The following is a 22,589-nucleotide window of genomic DNA, read 5'->3' as shown; positions in this document are numbered from 1 at the left end:
AGTATCAGAATCCAGAAGCCATTTTCATTCTAAATTAAGGTATCCGCACTGCTGCAGGAACAATACTGATCAGGGTTTTTGTCTGGATACAGTGTATGCTTTCCAATTTTCACTGTCATTTTTTTTAGCATATACAAAACATTGCAGAAGCACATGTAAATCACCATTCTCTTGCCCAGTGGAACAGAATTTTAGTTACCAATGCCAACAGTTGCCTACAGAAGGCATCTACATCTGGTCTGCTACATCCAAGACAGCAACCACAGGCACACATTTTGCTTTGTTTGGAATTCATCGCTGTGGTGCAGCTGAGCCTCAGATAAAAAAAAAAACTACGAGCCTCGGGGGTTAAACAGACAAATGTTTTCAGTCACAACAACTTTTTTTGCAAAGAAGCAAAGCCATAACAAGGTATGTAAGAGGTTTTATGTAAATCATTAAAGGCCTACTGACTTAAATTGTTGCTAACACCAAGAATTTGCTTAATGTACACTTGAGAGTGTGAAGGCAGAACAGATGAATAGTCTCACAAATCTAATTTACTCATTTTAAAAAATGCAAAAATATTTGTAAAAAAAAAAAAAAATCAATCTGATTCCTGCTCATTGCCATTCAAATTTAAAAGTCAATTTAATATTCATCATTTCTGAGTGCATGATGGTTTTTACTGGGAGGCAGAAGAGGTAGATACAACCAGTAAACAAATTTACTTTCAAATCCACACAGAATTCAATACCTACCTAGCCACTCGTTGAATTTTTTTACTTCACTAGGAAGTCCCAGCTCAGTAAAATCACCAGCATGTATTAACACATCTCCATATGGCATCTGGATGGGATCAGTTCTTGAGTGAGTATCAGAAATGCAGACAAATCGTGTATATCCTGGAGGTTTGGGAGCATCATGGGGCACCGGATCAACCCTGTAGGAAATGCATCACAACAAGGTTATGAAGTTCTTATGTACTTCTTAGTGTCTACTTTGCAATTCTAATGTATTTTTTACCTTTACAAAACATTACACAGACATCTAGATCTGTCTGAATGCAGGGATTTATTAAAACAAACCTATCACTAATGGAAGGTGTAGAAATTCTGGATGTTCACAACATTTTCAGTATTTATTGGGTAGATGGACTAAATTACAGAGATTAAGGAAAAGAGACTGGACTATGGCTGTAACTCTGACACAAATACTTACAAATAAACCAAAGGCACTGCCAGTTTCAAAGGAATAGCACTACCCCATTTCATTGTCTAAATATCATTACATGGTACACAGGGAAAAGATTTATTTTAGATACATACTTTAGATACATTTAGATACATACATTTAAATGCATTCTTTTCTAATTATAACCTTTTTCTGCAAGTTATGTAATTCCAGCAAATTTTATTAACACATTTTGGAGATATGTTTTAGCGTGTTAATGCAAAGCAACATAAGAACTCTCCTGACAACAGCCGTAAATGTACGTTCAAGCCTGACTATTGCCAGGACAAAGGTGGCAACTTTCTGGGCTTAATTGCACTAAGTAAGCTCAGATGCTGTGAGGGGTGAGGCTGCATTGTTCACAGCCCGATCTCAATATTCAAAACTGAGGGAATGAAAAGACCTGACACAGTCTGATGAGACCTACTTATGATTTAGCAGAGGAAAGCAGAGAACACCTCTCTGCTATATGAGGAATACTTATTTTCAAGTCAATCTTTTTACCCTCAATCCATTTTTTGTTAGAATGTATAGAAGCAAATGTATTTATATGCAGCTATACCATATCTGCTATTCCAGTTAGGGAATTCTGGTGGAATAAAATCAAAAAGCCAGAAATGCAAGAGTTATATTTATGTCACTAGAAGCCAGAGAGATATATAGAATTGTTATGAATTATTTTACTTCTACGACATTTATTTTGAAAGGACAAATAAAATTAGTTTTGTTCACTGTTGCAGTATGTAATACTATTCCTATCACTTTCTGGTTGTGCTTCAATTCAGAAGCTTACTTTTATATAAATAAACTCAGAAAAAAATTTAACAGATCTTTCCTATTAACAACAGTATCCCTGTTTACTAGGTAAATTTTCAAAAGGCATTTTATTGCTTGGAAGACATAAGATAATCTTTAATCATGCAATCTCTTCTCTAAGTCAAAGAATTCTATGAAATTTATAGGCAGGTAAACTGAGGTCTTTTCGACGACTTCACAAGATTAGTGGGAGTGAGGAATAAATCTAAAACATGCCAATCTTGTTAAATGCAGAAAAAGTACTTAGTATTTTTTACTATCTATATAGTATATATAATATAACTAATATAACTACAAAACTAGAGTATGAACAAATTATTTTGTACCCATCTCTTCTATACCTTTTTAGGAAGCAGAAATGTTGGGCTTTTTACAGCAGTACTGGAGAAACAGCCTTTTAGTACAAGTATCTTGTAGTTGTCTTTCTGAAGTTCCAGTTTTGAGCAAAAAGTAACCAAACACGAAGTAAGGAGTAAAACCAGCTGTGACCAAATCATACCTAATGAATACACAGCAGTATGTACATACTAGTGGGATATGTAAGCAAGCACGTACTGGAAATTGTAGAAGTTGGCTGACAAAGAGTGGAACATCTGGACCCTGAGAGAGCAGCTGCAAACACTGTGTACAGGGCTGAGGGAGTGTGTATGTTGCGAGAGGACCACAGGCACATGTAGAAGGGTGCAGGAAAAAACCGAGAGTTAGATGCAGGGGAAGTTAAGCATAGGAGGTCACACCTCAAACAGTGCAGCTGCATGACTGCCACTGCATGTTAAAAATGCCTCTGTTTTGGAGAACTGCCATAGAGTGAGCTCCATCAGTGGTGAGCGGAGGTAGCAGGGGTGCAAAGGAATACGGATGGTGAATGGTGGGGTTTAGACTAGTGGGTGAGGCTTGCCATAAGGTGCGAGTTGTGTGAAGGGTAATGCATTCAGTTCATGGAGCTCCTCCACAAGAAGAACTGGGATGGCTGGATGAAACTGATGAGGAGGTGACCCTGGCTACCATTGCAGCCATTCAAACTAAAATGATTCAACACCAGGTTCAGTAAAAAAATTTCTGATTATTGCTCTCCCTGCCCAGCACTTCCCAAAGTGACTTGCAGGTCATAATTAGTAAGCCAGCTTTAAATTATGCATACTACCCTGGCACAAGATAAGGATATGCACTGGTTTAAAATACCACTTTTTGACTTTTCATGGTAGGGTAACTTTTAAAGCAGGTGCTTCTTCTCCTTCAGAAATCTTTTAAAGCTCAGCACAGCAGTAAGTTGGGTGTTGGGGAGCAGCATGCATTTCACATATTGCTCCTCTGAAGCTGAATGGAAAAAACAACAGACTTACCATGGCAACCCATGCAGCACATAATACACATGCTTTTTCTTACAGTTTGGATGGGGACGGGGAAGATGTGGACAGCATTTTCCAGGTTGCTGAGGTATGTATAACTTTTAAATCCTGTGCAATGGACCAGAGAATTTTCATGGGAAAAAGGCATCAATACAAAAAAGCAAATAAATGAGATGCAGATTTTTCACATTGAAGTGATATGCACACACTGAGGCTGTACATAGGTAAAAACATATGTCAAGTTTCACAAACGCATCTAAGTTGTATTACTGGAAATAATTTCTGAAGGCTCAATCCCCATATTCTTGTGTAACACATTCCCACAGCAGCTGTTACACCAACACCCAATGCACTGCTTGCAGCATGAGCAAAGGAATAAAGATCTGCTGATTATTTTCATGCAAATGCTTTTGTTTTTCTTTAAATCAGTATGAAAACTTCCAGAGAAACTGAAGAGCAAAGTTAAAAAATCTCAGAGAAAAAACACTGCCAGAAGTTAAGTTTATACACTAGATTTCAGTGGTTTCACAAAGGAGCAAGACAGGAACTTTCCAGAAACAACTGACGGACTTAAAAATGCTGGCGAAATTTACCACTCGTTGTCAGTCATCTCACAAGCACAGGGATGCCAGACTAAGATGGGGCTAGGAAAGGGCTGGCAGTATGTTATGTGTCCTAAAAAGTGAAACAGCAAACATGAAACTGCACAGAGGACCAAGGAAGAGCTGCAAGACTGAATTCTGAAGAAAAGGAGCACAAAAAACCCCCTGTGGTTAAAGTAGTTTAGTATGAGTTCAGATGTTAACAGGTCTGTGTGAGATCTGTTTATGATTGCCTGCAAGATCACTAATCTAGGTATTTTGAACTATACACAAAGACATGGCAAAGCCCTCAACTCCCTGAAGCCAATGGCAAAACTCGCACAGACTATAAAGCAGGACTAAGATTTCACCTGTAACAATCATGTAAATAAAAGATGCTTTTGTTACACTTTTGATGTCTACTTTTCCCTTCTTTGTTACTATTCTATTCATTGGTAGGAGGCAAAAGCAATCCTGCTGGTATTCAGAAACGTTATTTACAATTTCTGTACCAAGAGAAAGAGTAGGTCAGATTGTGGTAAATGTTTCAATTGATTTAGCCTGTTTTTCTATTTGCACAAGCTTCTTCAATAGTATTAATCATTCATGAGAGATTGCTAAACTCTTCTGAGGAACCATTTTCTAAGAATAGCTTATTTTCAACTACTTGCTTAGGTGCCGAACTTCTATCAATGCAGCTGGTTGTCTAAGCTCTCTGGTAATATGATTTGTTACTAGTTAAGAACTTTAAACAGTATATTGTTGAGTAATAAGTGGATACTAGTAAATAACTTATTTTCAGCCCTGTAAAAAACATTTCAGCTTTTAAGACCAGTGAACAAATTCACGAGTGCCCAGGAACTGTCTGAATATTCACAAAGAATAGCTAAGCCTCAACAAATAAAGCAACCTGCATTTAGCATTTTCATTCATGTAAGTATTTCTGAACCCACATTTGTTTGTCTGCACTTTTGCTACCATTTGCCAGCTCTATAAACAAAAGATGTTTCCTAGTGCTAACACTCAACTCATTTTACTGTTTGCATTTCAGTAGTATCTAAAAAACCCCAACACAGACCATAAGCTAATACACTGCCCCCAAAAACTGACCGTTTGCTCACCACCCTGGTATATGTTTGTCTTCAGATTTTTTTAATACAATACCTAATTTATGCCAAAGAATATATGTAAGCATTCACTAAATCAACACATAGCATTCAACCAGTCATAACTACTGAGTTTTTAAGCGCAGAAATCATGGCCTATGTTTGTAAATTATCAAATCGTATTAAATACCAAAAATGTGAATGAGGTGATTATTTATTCAGTCTTCCTAAAGGAAAAAAATCCTTTAAAAAACCAAAAACCAGCCTTCTGATCAAAAGATAAGGCTGCTGCTCTCTTTAAGAAACACAGTAAAATGGTGCAGACATTTTTATTCCCTATAAAAATATTTTACAGTAGAATTTTATACTTAATTTATTTATAATAGCTTTACTGTTTTGCTCTTCCTTCTGGCTTTAAACTTTATGGCAGGTTTCATTTTGTAATTATAATTCTCCACTTTACATTACAAGTAAATCATTTAGAGCAGTTAATTTTACTGATGTTGTCATTATATAAGAAGTCAGAAACAAACACATTATTTTAATTACTCTTTTAAGCACTTGGCATCTTCAGCACATCGGTATGAAAGTAAGTTTTCGGATGGGTGCCCACACTATTTTATTTATTGATGTGATTTTTCCCTTGTATGTAGCTGTAATATAACTAACCAAACAGTATGTGTTGTACAGATACAGGCTTGGTATTTTCAACAGCTATTTACATCAATAAGTAAGTGCACAATACAAACAAACATTATTAAGATTGCAGAAAGCATCATCCTTGTAGCATCTCTTATTTTATTACCACTGCTTGTTGTTTATTTCTAATACATAAGTACTATGTATTAAAGATAGGCTAGTGGAGTGATCTTTCTCCCATCCTTTAACAAAGTACTTACACTTTCCAAATGGACCGATTTTGTATCATTGTAGTAATTATTATTAGAAAGGCAGCAAAACAGTGTTCTTTGAATTCTTTTTGACTGGTCCATCAAATACCACATCGACAAGGCAATAACAATTCACAAGGCTGTGCTAGAGCAATAACAAAACTATAATACTTACATTTGCACATGTGGGGGCTGAAAACGTCCCTGGTTAATGTTGTAGAACGTGAAAGCCTGTGTGGGGTTGGAGCTGTACTCATCCACTTCAATTATGAGTCTACTGTGCTGATGCCTTCTAGCTGCCATAATGTGCGACTGGGCGAAAGCCATGCTTGCACTGTGTAGTTGGGCTTTTTCAGGCAATCATATCTGCTATCTTCCTACATCGATGGAAGAAGACCATGACATCTCCTTACCTAATCAGCACACTCCCCTTTGAAAAACCTAAAAGCAGATTGAAGAGATGGAGCATAACTTTTAACAGTTAATCTATTTGGAATTTGCTTTATTTAATATGAGATGAAGATGAAGGGGGGATATGGAGGGATGAAGACACACAGCTCAAAAACTCATCACAAAGCTTTCCAACTCAGCAATCTGATGAACATACTTTACTTATGGGTGGGAAACAGGGACTAGAAGTAAACTTGCTGAAGTACACAGGGGCAACTTGGTCAATTATTTCAGACATTTGTATTAATACAAATCTGAAAGACATGGCAGACATTCAGAATAGCACATTAAATAATAAAGTTTCTTCAGCACAATCATTTACTTCCTTTTTTTATTGCATTGCTGAATGTTTACTCCCCATCCTCCTTCCAAAAAAAACCCCCACCAAACCTGAAACTGAACACACAGCTGTGCATGACTAAAACACAAGTTAATTAAACAAGAATCAGTTTAATCAGTTCTTGAGAAAGTCTGCACCATTTATTACGGGGAAACATTTCAAGTGGTTGCTCTTTACATCCTAAGGAACAGAGCAAACGGCCTTCTGTGCACTCGTTCCTGATTTTATGGTATTACTGAAGGAGCTCCTGATGAAGATATGAAAGGCTCCCCCTTCAAACACATTCTCTTCTTTGTCAGCACTAGCCCAGCATTCTGGATTCACTGGAAAAGAAAGTGATTCCAAGGCTAACACACAGTTAAATGTTATTAAATATTAAAAAAAGTAAAATACATACAGGTTTTATGTTTGGGAATAAATTTTTCCCTGAAGGTTATGCAAGTCTAGAACAGCAGCACTGAAAATGGGTAGAGGAACAGCAAAGTGAAACCAAGTGGAATGCAAAGAGTATCCCCTAGAAACAGCAGAAAGTAATTTAAATGTGAATTTTACTTTTATTTCCCAGTTTTAATAAAAAATGGATTATAAGCTATAAAGGTGGATATTTTTACAGTATAATTTTGCATCCTTTTTAAAAGTTGTCAGTCTTAAATATTTACTTTCATGCAAGCAAGGGCTCTTCTAGGGAATACAAGTAATCTGCTTCAGAAGATGTATTTCATGAAAAACCATGCTAGAATGCAGAAATTCACTTAATACATGCAGTTTCTGGAAAGCAGGACTACACGTATTTTGTGCGACCTTGCTGATGTGCCTTACTTCCATTCTGAAGGGACTGCTGCCAAGAGTGATGGGTGAGAGAGGTCTTCGTAGTCACTCAAATTTTTAAAGCTATTTACAGGTAATTAGGTCCAGTTCAGTTCTAGTGGCAGTCAAGCACATAAGCATCTTTAAAAATCTGGGCCTCAGTCCTTTGCTTAACTACGACAGATGTTAAGTGCTCCAAGAAGTGGTGGTGTATTTTTGTTTGGGCAAATCTTGTCCTTAAGAAACTGAAATAAGAGATTCAGCTCAGTTTTGTTACTTGTTGAATGGCTGTAAAATGATGACAACTTGCTGTCACTAACAACCTGCAGGGAAACAGTCTGAGAATAAAAGAGCAGCTTCCTTCATGCCCTCCCCTAGATTTGAGTGGTAAGGAAATGGTAAGATAACAACAAAGACAATTTTGGATTTCATACGTTCTCAGATGCCATGTTCAGGCTATGGAACAAGCAGCAGCACAAAAGAATGTGCCAGAGCAGGAGGAGGGAAGGGAGGCACGATCCCTGTAAGAATAATCAAGTACAAATTGCTGCATTTAGGAAATAAGAAATTATGATGGCAGATGTGAAGAACCCTCCCTGAGGAGCTTCCTGTATTAAATGATGCATTTGTAAAGAAGTTTGAATAGGCAAGGTCAGAGATTTTATAGGGGGCAAACTGTTCTAAGTGAACCTACTTCTGTTTGAAAGGAACTATTAGAACTGGTGACCTCTAGAAATATTCTCCAGCAAGATTAATAATTTATGATTCCACAGCTCTACATAAGGATTTCAAACTACCTGAAAAACACAGACTTGTTTTATAATTCAGGGATTATGCCCGCTTTACACACAACTGAATTGCAGTTACAAAGGAGTTAAGGCACTGCCTTAGGGACCTAGAATCTCTCTTTGGCCTGAGTAAGTTCTCAGGAGCTCGCAGCAGCTGAGAAACCGGCTTCTATCAGCCTCCTCTTTGGGTCCTCTCTTTTATTATCTCTCTTTTATTCTCTCAAGTTGTACATCAAATCTGCTGCAGAAACAGCAGATGTATGCAGGTATCCCAATATTCACTCTTAAGCTTTGCTTCCTGTTTCAGCTAAGTGGAAACAGCCCTTACCAACACAAACTAACTCAAAAGAACAAATCTGTTTGCAAACAGAAACAAACCACAGCCAGCACACCGTTGATAAATCCTTTAGTGCTGAAGAGTTCTTTTAAGCAGGGAGTCAATCCTTGCACATGGGAGAGTGTGTGAATCACACCATGGGTCAGCTTGAGAGGGTGCTAGCCGCAGATACTCAGCAAGAAGTTCACCACATAAACATGCAGAAAACAGTAAGATATGTTTCACTTGAGCTAAGAAAAAAGAAGGGGGGGAGGGGAAAGGGGACAAAAGATATGACACAGCATTGCTAAGCTTTCTGCCAAATGAGAGTCACCCAGTGTCAATCCTGAACACATAAAAAGCATCCAAGACTGGAAAAGAGGCAGATCCTGCAATACAAATATAACAACTAGCAATCGTATGAATAGCCTGTGCTAAACAAAAATCAGATATGTAGCACACATAATCAGTAAAAGCATAATTCAATAGCAAGCTTAATTCAACCTCATTTCAGAAACATACACAGATGTCTTTGAACCTTACCTTTCAGTCTAGGGTTTTCTTCCTGCATAAGTGGTTGGCTGACTACTAACATTCTTGGTGTTCGACAGAACAAGCTGTCTCTTTCCAGCTTGACTGATAACCAGACTGACACCCATTACTCCCCTCTTTCTGTTTCCATTTCCAATAGACCCCCAAATCCTAACTTTTTCTTTCTTTTAGTGTTCTGAAATGTCTTCCTTTCCCAAACTAGAGTATACAATGCAGCAGGGAAATAATTATCTGCTTCTATAGCACACAAGTTTTAAAATTATATGCCCAGCATTACCAACACAGAGCATTAAGACTCAAATCCCCACAGCAACAACATGCTAACCATCCTCTTCCCCCAGACTTATGGAGCTGCGGGATGTCTGCCAGGGAAAAACAGAGAAATGTAAAATGGACTGCAAGAACATGAATACTAAAATAAATATCACAAACCTGGCTGTTAGAATCACAGACTGAGAAAAAGCTATTAAATCAGCTAAGCCATCTTCTTACTGATGGCAGGAATGTTCTCCATACATTATTTTTCTGCTGCCTTCTCCAGCACATGCTCAAATGTTCACAGAGCTCTGACCCAAAGCCCACTGTGTACAATGGACACTGCTCCATCATCTTAAGGCTTTGCATCCTGCCATAAGCTACGTGGATCGCAACATCTCTCCTGAGGAACTACTGGACTAGGCAGGTGCTTGAACCCAGACGTGTAATTAAGTCCTTTGATGAGGTCCTCAAATAAAGCTTTGTATTAAGATTTTTTTTACTTTTTCAGCTAGAATTTTCTGGTATTTTAATCTTACAGCTTTCTTACATAGCTGGCATAATTATTTTCCTCTTTTACATGAATTTTCCAGCCTTTTTATGCATCTTACTTCTCTATTTTTTCCATTTCAAGCCAATGTTTTATTTTAAACTCACTTCTTCACTCACAGATTCTGCCTTATCCTGTTCATCCTTCAGTTCACTTTCATGTCCACTTTCTCTCGCTGTATCTCACTCCATTGTCTTCACTATCCCCTCCATCATCTACTCTTTGTCTTAAGCCTAAAAACAACACTGAGACTTTTGAAAATTATTCCAGCAACACACAATATGAATCTAGACTTGAAAACATGTCTTAAGCAGATGTCACTGAAATAATAATTAGAAACCAAGATAAAATACTGATTATAATGATAATAAATAAGAAGTTACAAATTAAGAGAGAAAACTGTGAAGGAGTTATCTGTTGAGCAATTAACTTTGCTACATTACAAAATATCTGGAGGTCAAGCAGCACAACACAGCTGTAGCACACTACCAACAAGAGTTGAAGAGGGGCAGTTGCCAGATTTTGCACTAATAACAGTGAGATAACATAAAGAAAGGATGCCAGGATTGTCAGCAGTACCAAGATCAGTGGCAAAGAAGCAGCTACAGAAAACATGCTAGCTTCGTTCAGACAGTCTGATAAGCTGGGATTTGGGGAGGCCATGAGGAAATGAAATGTAGTATCAAAAAAAAAAAAAAGAGGGGAAAAAAAAGGTGTTTTCATGCAGCTATAAAACATCAAAGCCATATTTTATTTTTTCAAGGAAAGCCAGTAAGACAATAGCAGTAAAAACACCTTAGAGAAGCACGTGAGAGTTTGTGATAGACCGCATAGTGACACACTTGCTTCTTTTGTGAATCTTGGATACTGTTAAGGAGAGACCTTTCCAAGAGCTTTATCAAGGGTTCAGGTCTTCCCCTATACTGTGCTACAATGCTCTTCATAAACTGTCAGGTCATCCTTTACACAGGGAAATAGACCCTTTATTTCAACCGAAAAAAAGCGCTACATAATATTCTGCAGCAATGGTCCCAACTGTCATAGTAACACTTCTATAACCACTAGTGATTGGCTTCATTATCACAAATTACTATTTTCATTTTAACCCCCACCAAAAAGCTTGTTATAGACTGACCAGCTATAAGCAAACATACTAGAAGCAGTAAAGCAATCACTTTACTATGAACAACAGGCTGAAAAAGCTAAAGGTTTTTTGCTGTCTAAAATCCCCGTTTCAGATACTCCAGATAAAAGCCAATCAATGGAGTTAGTCTGCTATCTTCTGTTCTGCCATCGGGAAATGAATACTGAAATAATCCTAAAAAGGCATTATTCTGTGGGAAAGGATGAGCCAGGCAAATCACTCTGCAGACGAAAGTCTTTCCAAAGGGATACACTCTCCTCATCATTTTCTGAAACAGAATGCAAGTCCTAGCAAGCCAAACCCATCATGACTCCCCTTCGTCAACTGGTTTGGACTCAACTGACCAATGAGGACTTTGAAGTGAAGGCAGCATAATCAAATGTCATCAAAACACTTTAGATTTTAAGGTCGATCATGCACATTTCTACTGGTGGAATCATTAGGCTTTCTACATAAATATGATTTGTTGTTGACAGAAACATTTCCCATTGCATTTAAAAAATAAACAAATAAAACTGCAATGTATTGAAGTGAAATATACACTTGTGAGCCCTTCTCCCAAAGCAAATGCTTTACGTACCTGCAATTTGTGTCAATGAGAGCCAAACAGCAGCACTAAAAAACAAACAGACTCTTCAAGGATATCTGATTTACAGTCTAATAACCCTTGGTGCCATTTAAGGTGCTCACCACCCTCACAAACCTCCCAGAGTTCTTAATGATGAATGGCGTGACCTAGAAGTCCTAGGTCAGCTCCTAGAAGACCTAACCCTACTTCAGCCACAGCAGCAGTACAGCATTTGAGAGCATTATTTTTTCTAAACGCCAGTTTAGCAGTGGTGCAATGTGCCAGGGTGACAGCCTTGAAGCCTGCAGCCCTCCATCCCCGCCACAGACAGAGCGCACGCCGTGGGGCTGGCACCTGCGTGCTTCCCCGGCCCGTCTGTGTGCCTCTGGCCCCCCGTGCACAGACCCACTGAGGGGCAGCTCTAACTTCGTACCCACACAGGCTAAGAAATCCCTGCTTTTAAGCATCAAATAAAGGTACGAGTGAGGGTGAGTTTTGTAACGGAGATTTATCTCCACCAAAAAAAATGAAACATATTCACTGATCCATTCTGTGAGCACCATGAGATGGCAACATATACTGCTCCATCTGCTCCTCAAGGCATAACATGTAGGTATATTGCTCTGCAAGTCTGTAAAGTTGTCTTAAAGGTAAAAAATGGAATAAAACCTTTACAAACCCCTCTTAACTGTGGCTCTTACCATGGATTTCAGAGCCTTATCTGGTAACTGGAATACACATGCTCCACTATGGTATTTTCAAAAACCTTTGCCTATGTGTGTATTTAACTGAAAGAGATCTTGAGCATCTTGTTCTTCAGTCTCTGCCCTCTTCAGTGGCTTCTGCTGAAAATTATACCTATCCCAAGATTTACTAAGGCGACTCTTTGGATGGTCTTTTTACAACATGTCTGAGACGGTTTTCTGTGCCAGCGAATCCGAATTTGCTAAATGTTATCAGTCAAATAATACTCAGTTCTGTGACCGTATCTTCTCGCTGGGAATCTGAACTATTCCCACCCATATAAGCAAAACCAGGGGGCATCACTCTGAGTTACTTGCATGCCTCAAAATCCTACTCCCTTCCACACGAAGGAAAGATCTATCTTCTCCTCTTTAGAATCTCCTATTTCACCTACCAATGAACACTTCAGTGCCTCATCACATATATATCACATATTTGTTAACCCCAGACCTACAGGGCACTGAGCAATCTGCTTTGTAACATGAAAAAAAATCAGTAACTTAAATAAGACCTCTTATTTCTCTGTAATTACAATTACCTTAACCTGCATTAGGGGAAAAAAAACAACAAAATCCCCCAAGATACTTCTCACCATGCTAAAACATGCATCATTGTTCTCCTTTGCTGATTATCATGACCTGTCAAATACGGTATGACAAAATTCTTCACTGAAATTAATTTTTTGCTTCAAATTAGTTTTCTTCCATTGCTCTCAAACACAAATATTACACGTTTCTCTCATTATTTATGAACAACACTAACATACTCATTAGCTTTAACTGTCATAAAAAGATTATATAGGTACAGCAAGTAGGAAATTAGAGAAATTATTTGTTTTTTGGAACTATGCTCTAGCATCCACTTCTGTGGAGTCTCCTCCAAAACTGTACTGTACCCCCTGTATGCCAAAGTTCTGACCAGGCATCCAGAAAAAGATCTAGGTGAATGAGTTGAGAAAACACAAGAATTTCAAACATTTACCTATGAAATTCAATTCTGTATTTATTTAAAGCAATTACCATTTAGAAACCTTCACAGCTAGTCTTGTTTTAAATGATGATTGCATGATTTAAAATTATTTTTTCTCATTTCCCTACCTAGGTTTCCAAAACTACAGTAACTGAATATTCGATTTATGAAGATTTAATTTTATATTGGCTCATCAGCAGTATAATTTTCTGAATCAAATTCTCATCCATACAAATAACTGTTCATTTATTCAATTAAAGAAATAAACACAACTTAATAATATTGCTTTGTTTTTACCTTAAACTTCCACTTTACAATATATCAAATATATTTTAGATTTAAACACAGCAATACTCCAAGATTTACAAATAAACTGAACATTTGTCAAGGTTAAATGCACTATTGTAATCCTACATACAATCTTGCCTGACTGTAGAAAACATTATCATATTTGGATAAAATATTTAAATGGATACATTTTTCTTAAGTAAAACCTAATCTAGTCCCTGAAAAATACAGTGTTTTGGCTCAATACTACCTGTATTTATCCCAAAATACCTGCAGAGGTAGCTAATCTGTTTAAGTAATTACCTCTAGGGAAAGAAATTTTAAATAAATATCTAAAAGCCACAAAACTCAATCCTCACTCTAAAAAAATTGCCTTCATCTCTGGCAGTATTTCAAAATCTACTACGTTACTGAAAATCTTGAGTATACATTCGTAGAAGACAAATTACAAGTCCCAAAATGACAATACTCATTCTATGGGAAAATAGCTACAAATATAGGTTACATGGGAAAATTATCAAAAATGGACATTCCAACAGGAACAAATTAGGGTTGTGGGGATTTGATTCTACATTTCAGTCTGCAATTTGGGCATGTCATTTGATTAAGCTCTTGAATCTCTCAAAATATTTACTGAGAAGAGGACTATATAAGTACTGAAACATTATACATTTAAGAAAGAGTTTGGTTTCTTTTTTAACTGAAGAATATTCTTTTTCTTCACCCTTTTGTGACAGCTGGGCTCACACTAATTTCCTAGCCTTCACCAGTACAAGCCCTGCTGGGTCAAGTCCCACTTGCCTGAGACACGTAATTTATCCAAACCAATTTCAATGGAAATTGCTTATAAATGCACAGATTTGACCAATTTGATCATTCATGCATATCTGAGGGCAGAATACATCTCACCTGGTTTAGCATGTTCACCCCGACACCAAAACTGCATGGAATATGTCAAAGCCCAATATTGAGTAGAGAATTATTTTAGTAAGCAGTTCAAGTAGTTTTCTTCTAAGCATTCAAAACGAGTGTTGGTCACCAGTAGTGTTAGTCTGTAGGTCAGCAAAGTACAGTAGAGGTGCCAGCTCAAGGCAGAGGTTAATGGCACACAGCCAGCAGCAGAGACACTGACCGACTCCACTGCCCCAAGCTTAGCAGGAGCTGGGAGCTGCTGTTTCACACAGGCACGTTGATACCTGCAAGACAGTTCACAGGGTCTTCCCTTTTTGTGCAGCAGCACCTCTCAGCTGCGGATGAACTTCTACTTCCAATACTCTCATCCGATTTCAGAAAGAAATCTAACACTAACAGCTCCTGAAAGGTTGCTGATCTCTATGTCAATACACAAGAACAGAAAATAAAAATGACCAATCTATTCCTGCAGTTCAAGATGTATGAAATGCCAAAGCACCAGCACACAAATATATATAAGGTGGAATGTAGAATACAGCTTACGTGTAAATATATTTATAGTGATACTACTTCTGAGATCAGTGTATCTTTTTCTATTAAGGTCTGGAGTTAAATTACAGAATTAATCAAGCAAATCCTTAACAGGGGCTTTTTTTTTCCTCTTAGACACAAATCTTTGACAATTAAGTATACTGTCCTACTGATTTTGTTGTTTCCATTTTTCACTCATTTAGCTGCATCTATCCCACTGAAATCCTTTCATCTGATAAATGTTCAAGGTGGGAATCACTGGGTTTGTTCTGTTTATTTTTCCAGGTATCCTCCCCAGGACTGCTACTCACTCCTCCTACCCATAAAATCATGTCCACAAAGAGCTCCTTCCTATACATTGTCCACATGAAACTGAAACAAAGGCAACTAAGCCCTTTCCTTCAAAGAAAAAGAGAGAGGAAAGATAGTATGGGGGAAGTCCCACATATAGAGTCCCGAAGGGGGAGCATTTCAGGTCAAACAACTCTGGATGTTCTTCAGACCTAAAATGGATCCTACTGATTAGCAAAGCATCCAGTCCTACAGTGCCCTTCTCACACAGATGTTTCAAATCACTGCTCTCCCTGAAGCTGAAGAAGCTACTCATGAAAGCAGAAAGAGTCAGGAGAATTGCTACACTGAGAGTGCCCTCACAGTACTCCATGGCAGCTAGGCTAGCTCAGGTGGAAGCTGTCACACTGCGGAACACTGCACAGGCTGTGCCAAGTGACAGGAATAGTGCCTGGACTGGCTGCCTCTGAACTTCGACTCTGAGCTGTGGGCGCTGTGTTCAGCTGATTTGCTGGCTGCCTGAAAAACTCTTTTGAAAATTTTATATGGACTGACTACAAATTTTCATGTGACAAAAGATGCTAAAACAAAGCCAAACAGTTTAGGGGTGAAAAGTAAAGGGAGATCAAAAAGAAAAAATATGTAGGAGGAAAATACCAGAGTAGTGAAATGAACTCACTATACATTTTTTGATTTTCTTTTCCCTTCTGTCTTACTTGCTCAACATGGTGAAACCAGAACACCTTTTTGGTGCTGTCAGATCTGAAGCTTCCACTAAAATGTGTTGAAGCGGATAGGTTTTGATCAGGTTCTTGTTCAAGGTACTAGATTGTTAACTACTGGCAGCAGCTAAGTTTTAATCCATCCCATCCCCACTGCGTTAAGCAAGGTATCTCAAACTTTTACCAGAAACTACTTATACTAGGGACAAAGTGTTGAGGGGCAAAACTGAGATGTATCTCAGAACAGCAATACAGTAAAGATAAGCTCCAATTAAGAATTTTTTTTGTTTTCTACCAAAGAATCAGAAGGAAGACTGTCCCACAAAGTTGAAATAACCCTAGTTATTTCTATATTAACTATATTAACTATAGTATGAGTGTCCACAGACCAGGTAAAATCCTACAACAAACTATGTTAGAGACTGTGCAACCATACAGTAGCAAAGATTCTCTGCCCCAAACAGCTTACAGTCTTCAGAAACTCAACAAAGGATACGGGTGAAAAATAACTGTGCAATGCAGAGAAATGATCTCTGCAATAGCAGAACACTATGTTCCTTCCATTTTCTTTTACGGAGAAGGAAAAAATAAGATTAGCATCACAAAAGACAAAAGCAAAGGGAAGATGGGATATGATAAAGAGTCAGTAAGGAGGAAAAAGGTGCCACAAAATAAAGTGGCATGCAGGATATCTGAGCTATACAGCACGTTAAGCAAAGTGATGTGACTGCGAGAGCTGGCAAAAAGGGAGCTTGAGCAAAACAGCCAATTAGGAAAAGGCAGAGAAAAAACAGTCAAAAATAACAGTAACCATCAGTCTCCTTCATACACTGCGTCCACAGCTGCTCTGCTGGCTTCAGTCTTTGGTTTAACGGTGAGACCCTCACCTGCCATAAGGGAAGCTGGACTGGCTGTATGGCAGAGAAACTGAATTTAAAAGGTCGAGAGGACATGTAATATAAAAAAAAAAAAAAAACCAAAACCAAAAACTTTAAAAAAAAAGAGTTGCTAAATATAGTGATTTTGTTTTGGGCAGAAATGTATAAATTAAAAATATATAAGAAGTAAGGGCAAATACTTGGAATTGAAAAGTGTTATACATCTCTGAATCTGAGTAAAAAAGATGAGTCCTTATTACACTAATATTAGTATGGCTCTCCATAGTCACACACAATACAGCATATTTAAATGACATTATTAACCCAATCTTATACCAATGGTAAATAATGGCATTTTAAATAGTGACTGAATGGAAAACGCTAAGCACTTTGTATTCAGGTTAGTGTAATGAATCCCAGATCAGTTATGACTGCAAGTTAATACATATATACCGTGATGGTTACTTGTTAAACCTATTACAATTTCCACTGTCTTATCAAATCACAGCAAAACTGTCACACTTGTTGACAGTTTCAACAATGAGGTCAAGCAGTGAGCAGTCACAAAGAATGAACTGCTTTACACTCCAGAGGTGGTCACTCCAGAAGCAGGTGAATAGCCATTACCATAACAGCTCTGCTCCTTTTTGCAATAGATCTTATACTGAACTGTCATCCTGCAACCTTGCCCAAACATTACACTCACATGTTATTTTATCTGTAATAACATTAGCCTGACAAGATGACTTCCTAAGAGGAAGTCAAAGTATAACAGTTCGCTGACCTTTAAAGGACTCTCTCACATTACTAACCTTGTTTGTATCTTCAAGTATAACCTAGAGTATCCAGAATTTAACAGAAGCATGCATTTTAAGTCAGAAATAAAAATTAGAGACCACCTTGCTCTCAAGACACTCTCACACAAACCCAATTTACCTATGGACGATGATCACAAAATCCAAACTGGTGTAGATCCAGAGCATGCAAATTAAAGTTTGCAACACTCCACTTAGGTCTTATTCTGCAAGCTCAAACCATACACTGTAATAGCCTAACATATGTTAATGTAACAGAACATGTGAAAAGGTTCTTCCTTCAGACTATTTTATACATCCTCTCTGAATTTTTCAAAACAAGGTTCAGCAAGAACCAAATGGACTGCACTGATATATTTTTACTGTTTGTTAATGAAAACTGTTTTCATGAACAAAAATATTAAAATTCTCAATTATAAATGCACTTTTTTGTTTACTATTTGATATTGTTTCCGTATGTCTAAAAAAAGAAACTGCCTGGATAACTGACTAAGCAGTTACCTGGTTTCAGGGGATTTGAGTCTCCTTCCCTGTAATTCAGTGGCAGAACTCTAGCTGACTTAAAAAACAGTAACCTTTTTATACACCTCTACCTGTTCTGTTATACGGAAGAGCCCACTCCTGTGTAACTCTTCAGATGAGGAGGAATGCACCTGAGGCAGCAGGTCTGATCATATTTGGTTCCTAAAAGGACATATTCCAGACGTTTTTTCCTAATTCCATATAATAAATTCAATTAAATAAATATGGCCACAAACAACACTATACTCTATGAACCATTAACTCAAGCAGCAGAAACATCAATGTCAGAATTGGTTATGTATGCCAAATCAGAACTCCAGTTCGCTTTACATTCCTGCTGACAGTTCCTGTAATGAGCACGCAGCATTAAATAAAAACCATGACCTGTTTAAACAAAGATCAGAGCACCAGCTTTATCATTGCATTCTCTCATGTTTGTTGTTTGGCATCACAAACTAATACCAAAACACTTATCTTATTAATACCAGCCCAGCAGGTTTTCATACAGGGCACCAGGGGTTAGCTCTCGTCCACCAAGATTTGTGCATCTTTAAAACAGGAGTTTTTCCTCACATGAACATACACAGGTATTCTCAGCGGTTACTCTGCTTCAGTTTAGACCAAAGGAGAGCAAGGAGAGAAGAGAGAGATGGAATAATGTACAAGCAAGAAATTTTAAGATGCTTCTGTCTCAGATAGCTTGAGACAATGAAAGAAAATAGAAAAGCCAAGCTAAAATTGCTTAAACATACCATTAAAATGTCATGGGTAGTAATATAAATCAATTAATGTATGTAACATATATGGGACAGCCATTACATTTAATGATTTCCCAAAAATTCATATGTAAAATAGAAATTAAGCCCCCCTCTTTGTGTAATACACAACCAGCATTTTTACAGTGCCTGGCATCATGAAACTGTTTATTACGAATGGGTGCAACACCGACTACCATCGTATGATGACTCCTTCACTGGTCTTCTCAAAAGATACAGTAGTCAAATTTCAGACACGCACATCTAAAATGTAGTCTTGTATTTTAAGTATCTATTGATTTTCTTTTGAAAAACTGAGAGTTCACTTCATCAGGAGCCAATCACAAAGTTTAATAATCTTGCCTAGTTATCAATTTATCCAGACTACCCAGAGCTCCTTTATGCTAGTCTAAATTGCCTACGAAATTCATTAAGCCTTAGCTGAAGTTGAAATGGCTATCGATACCATACATTATCAGCAGATCTCTTCATTATGATATTGTCAAGGTATAGATTGTGTAAGCAGAAATCTCCAACTATTGATCTTCCGCCAAAGAGAATGGAATGTTTGAAATCTGTCTAGTTTCTGCACCTTTCCCATCTTTATCCTGTGTGTCATCCACAGACAAGCATATGCATTCCTAAGTGTATTCCATACTACCCATCTGAAAATGCAAAATACAAAATTCTGATAGTAAGAAAGCAATGTATTAAAAGCAATGAAATCCCTACCAAAAGGTCCCTAATCTTTTTTTCTGCTCCACTGCTTTGAACGTGCTGGATACCAAGTAACAGCGAAATAAATTACAGGAAAATCAGCATGAATCCTAAAAAACTTATCGAGCGGTTTCTCCCGGAACAAAACTTTGGAGGTCACTAAACCCTCTCCAATGACAAAGGAAAGTTCTTCCACTTCCATCACCCCTTCCCCCGGCTACGGGAGGGGAAGCCACCGGGGAAGGCGCACACGGATTTTCCTCGGAGGCTTCCCTCCCGGATAAGTCTCCGGTGGCGGCCGGTGACACCTGAGCGGGGGGCGGCGGGGCGGGCTGGCGGCGCGGCCGGGCGCCCGGGGGTGGCCGCCTCCCGTCGCGGCAGCCCAGCCTCCGCGGGAACTCTGCGAACAAAGTAACTTCCCGGCCGGCCCGCGGGAGGCGGCGGGGCACGCGTGGGGCGGGGGCTGCGCCCCCTCGGCCAGGCGCGCTCGCACGGCCGGAGCGGGAAGGCGCCCGAGCGGCAGGCGGGCAGGGCAGCGGCAGCCCTTCCCCGAGAGCGCGGTGACAGCCCTTACCTTCACACGCCCCTTCCTCACGCCCGGCGGCTGGCAAGCGCCGGCAGCGCAGCACGGAGGCAGAGCAAGGGGAGCTGCGAGGCTCTCGGCGGCTCTCCCTCCGCCTCTCTCCCTCTCCCGCTCCTCAGAGAAGCCCTCCCCCCCGACCGCCCCCCCCCCCCCCCCCCGACCGCCTCACTCTCTCTAGCTTTGGGGCGCATATATATACATTTTTTTTAATTTTTTTTTTTTAAGGAGCAAAGAGAAGCGACGGGGAAGCTTGGTTGGGAGAAGCAAAGCCCTGACGCACTTGGGGGTGGGTAGGTGGCGGGGAGGGGGGGGCTGGGGGGGTTTCAGACCCTCGCACGGCAACGCAGGCGGACCCATCCCCCCCGCCTCCTCAGTCCCCAGCCGGGGAAGGCGACGCTGAGGCTTGAACCTCGCTGCCTCGAACCGATCCCGCACCGGGGAGCGGGCCCTGCGCACAATCCCCCCGCCCCGAACCGGCAGGGAGACCCCGCCCGGGGCGGCCGCACGCATCCCTCCCCCGATCCCCATCCCTGCAGGGGCAGGGGGCGTCAGGTCCCCCAAAATACTTACGCTGCCCGCCGGGGCTGCTTTGAAGACGCAGGATTTTGTACGAGCGATCGTCTCCTTCTCCGGGAGCCCAGCCTCCCCTCCCCCCCCCCCCGCCTCCCCTCCCCCGCCTCCCCCACCTCCTTTGGGGGGCCAGGAATCCCCCACCGCCGGCCCTCCCCTCCTCCCTGCCCGGCCGGGGAGCCCCGCTGGCCGGCCGTGCCCCGCGCCGCCGGAGCTGCGAGCTGCCCCGGAGCGACCCGGCCGGGTACGGGGCCCGCGGTGCTCCATGGCCCCTGGCCGGGGCCGGGACGCGCTAACGGCCCGCGCTGCGGCTGAGGCGCGGGTTGGCGCCCCGCCGCCGCGGGTGGGGGTCAGCGGGGGGCGGCGCGGGGCCGCCTCCGGCGGGAGGGGGAGGCTGCGCCCCCCGGCCCCGCGCCTGAGGGGCCCGCCGGAGCCCGCTGCCGGGGCTGCCCGGCCCGGGGCAGAGTTGAGGCAGCGCCCTTGGGGAGCGCGTGTGTGTAGTGGGGGAGGCAGGAACTCCGCGCCGGCCGTTCTGGGGGGTGGACGGGGGGGGTCCCAGCCTCCCCTGCCCGGTCGCCCCCCTTCTCCCCTCAGCGATCAGGGGGAAGTTTGGCAGCGGGGCTCCGGGGGGTGCCCGCCTGCAGCCAGGCCGCGCCGCGCCGGCCGTGAGGCGGGAGGGCGGCCCTTGGGCGACCGGCCCGCCGGGGTCAGGGCCAGCTGTCCCCACGCCCGCAGCCCGCGTCCCCGCCGCCGCAGCAGTGCTCTTCGGCCAGCGCCTGGGGGCCGGGGGAGCCGCTGGCCGTCACGTCTGCAGTGCAGGTGGTGGCGGTGGCGAGAAGGACCCGGGGGCTACCGGGGAGGCTGCGGAGCCCCGGTGCAGTGTGAGGTACTGGTAGGGCACCGGGGAACATCGCGGGTGTCGTGAGGGAAGGCCCCTTCCCCGCTAGCGCCGGGTGTATTTCTCAGAGGCACTGAGCATGCACAGCTTCCCTCCGTCTCAAAATCAGGCCATGATAGAATCATAAATATATAATACTATGCTCCTATGATATTATGAGTAGAGAGCAGGAGAGTTAAATGCATACATCGAGGAGAGGCAAAATACATATGAAGGGCTTTACGGCACAATAGTTGAGTGATTCTAAAATGAAGTATTTTAAAATCCTTCCAAGAATAAATTTAATTCCTTCACGCTTGTTCCCATGTTGCCTGCTAGGCAATGATGGGCTGGATATCTTGCAACAATTAGTGGAGTTACATCTGCTTTTAGTGGACATAGTGACTTTATCACTGATCAAACCATCTTTTTTTAAAATCCAGAGCTGGAAAATACCCACTTTATAAAAGAAAATTGCAATTTGGATATTTGTTCTATGTCAGAATGACATAGACGGTGTTAGGAAATTTTTTGGAGCAAATAAAGGAATGCATCTCAGCCCAACCTCATAGCCAGTGTATCACTGAATCGGAGGCCAAAGGTGAACACAGGCCTCCCAGCAGTGGGGGGAATACCTCAGCCACCCACTGATGTTACCTGTTCGGCGTGCGGATGGAGATGAGGCTGGGCT

The 22,589-nt window shown here is 40.9% G+C and overlaps 1 protein-coding gene across 1 annotated transcript in view; it reads right to left on the bottom strand.

Annotated features, from left to right (window-relative positions):
* The window catches only part of MPPED1 (metallophosphoesterase domain containing 1), a 63,822-nt gene extending 42,718 nt beyond the window's left edge, over window positions 1-21,104 (bottom strand). Inside the window, exons 1-3 of the mRNA XM_055809198.1 lie at window positions 21,022-21,104; window positions 6,130-6,395; window positions 741-922 (exon numbers count right to left, since the gene is read on the bottom strand). Of these exons, the coding sequence (XP_055665173.1) occupies window positions 741-922; window positions 6,130-6,281 (334 nt within the window). The 5' untranslated portion in view covers window positions 6,282-6,395; window positions 21,022-21,104. The remainder of the gene's footprint in view (window positions 1-740; window positions 923-6,129; window positions 6,396-21,021) is intronic.
* Window positions 21,105-22,589: the final 1,485 nt, after the last annotated feature.

The sequence above is a fragment of the Falco peregrinus genome, chromosome 6, assembly GCF_023634155.1.
Source record: "Falco peregrinus isolate bFalPer1 chromosome 6, bFalPer1.pri, whole genome shotgun sequence".
NCBI lineage: Eukaryota > Metazoa > Chordata > Aves > Falconiformes > Falconidae > Falco > Falco peregrinus.
This window is presented reverse-complemented; position numbering and strand designations above follow the sequence as displayed.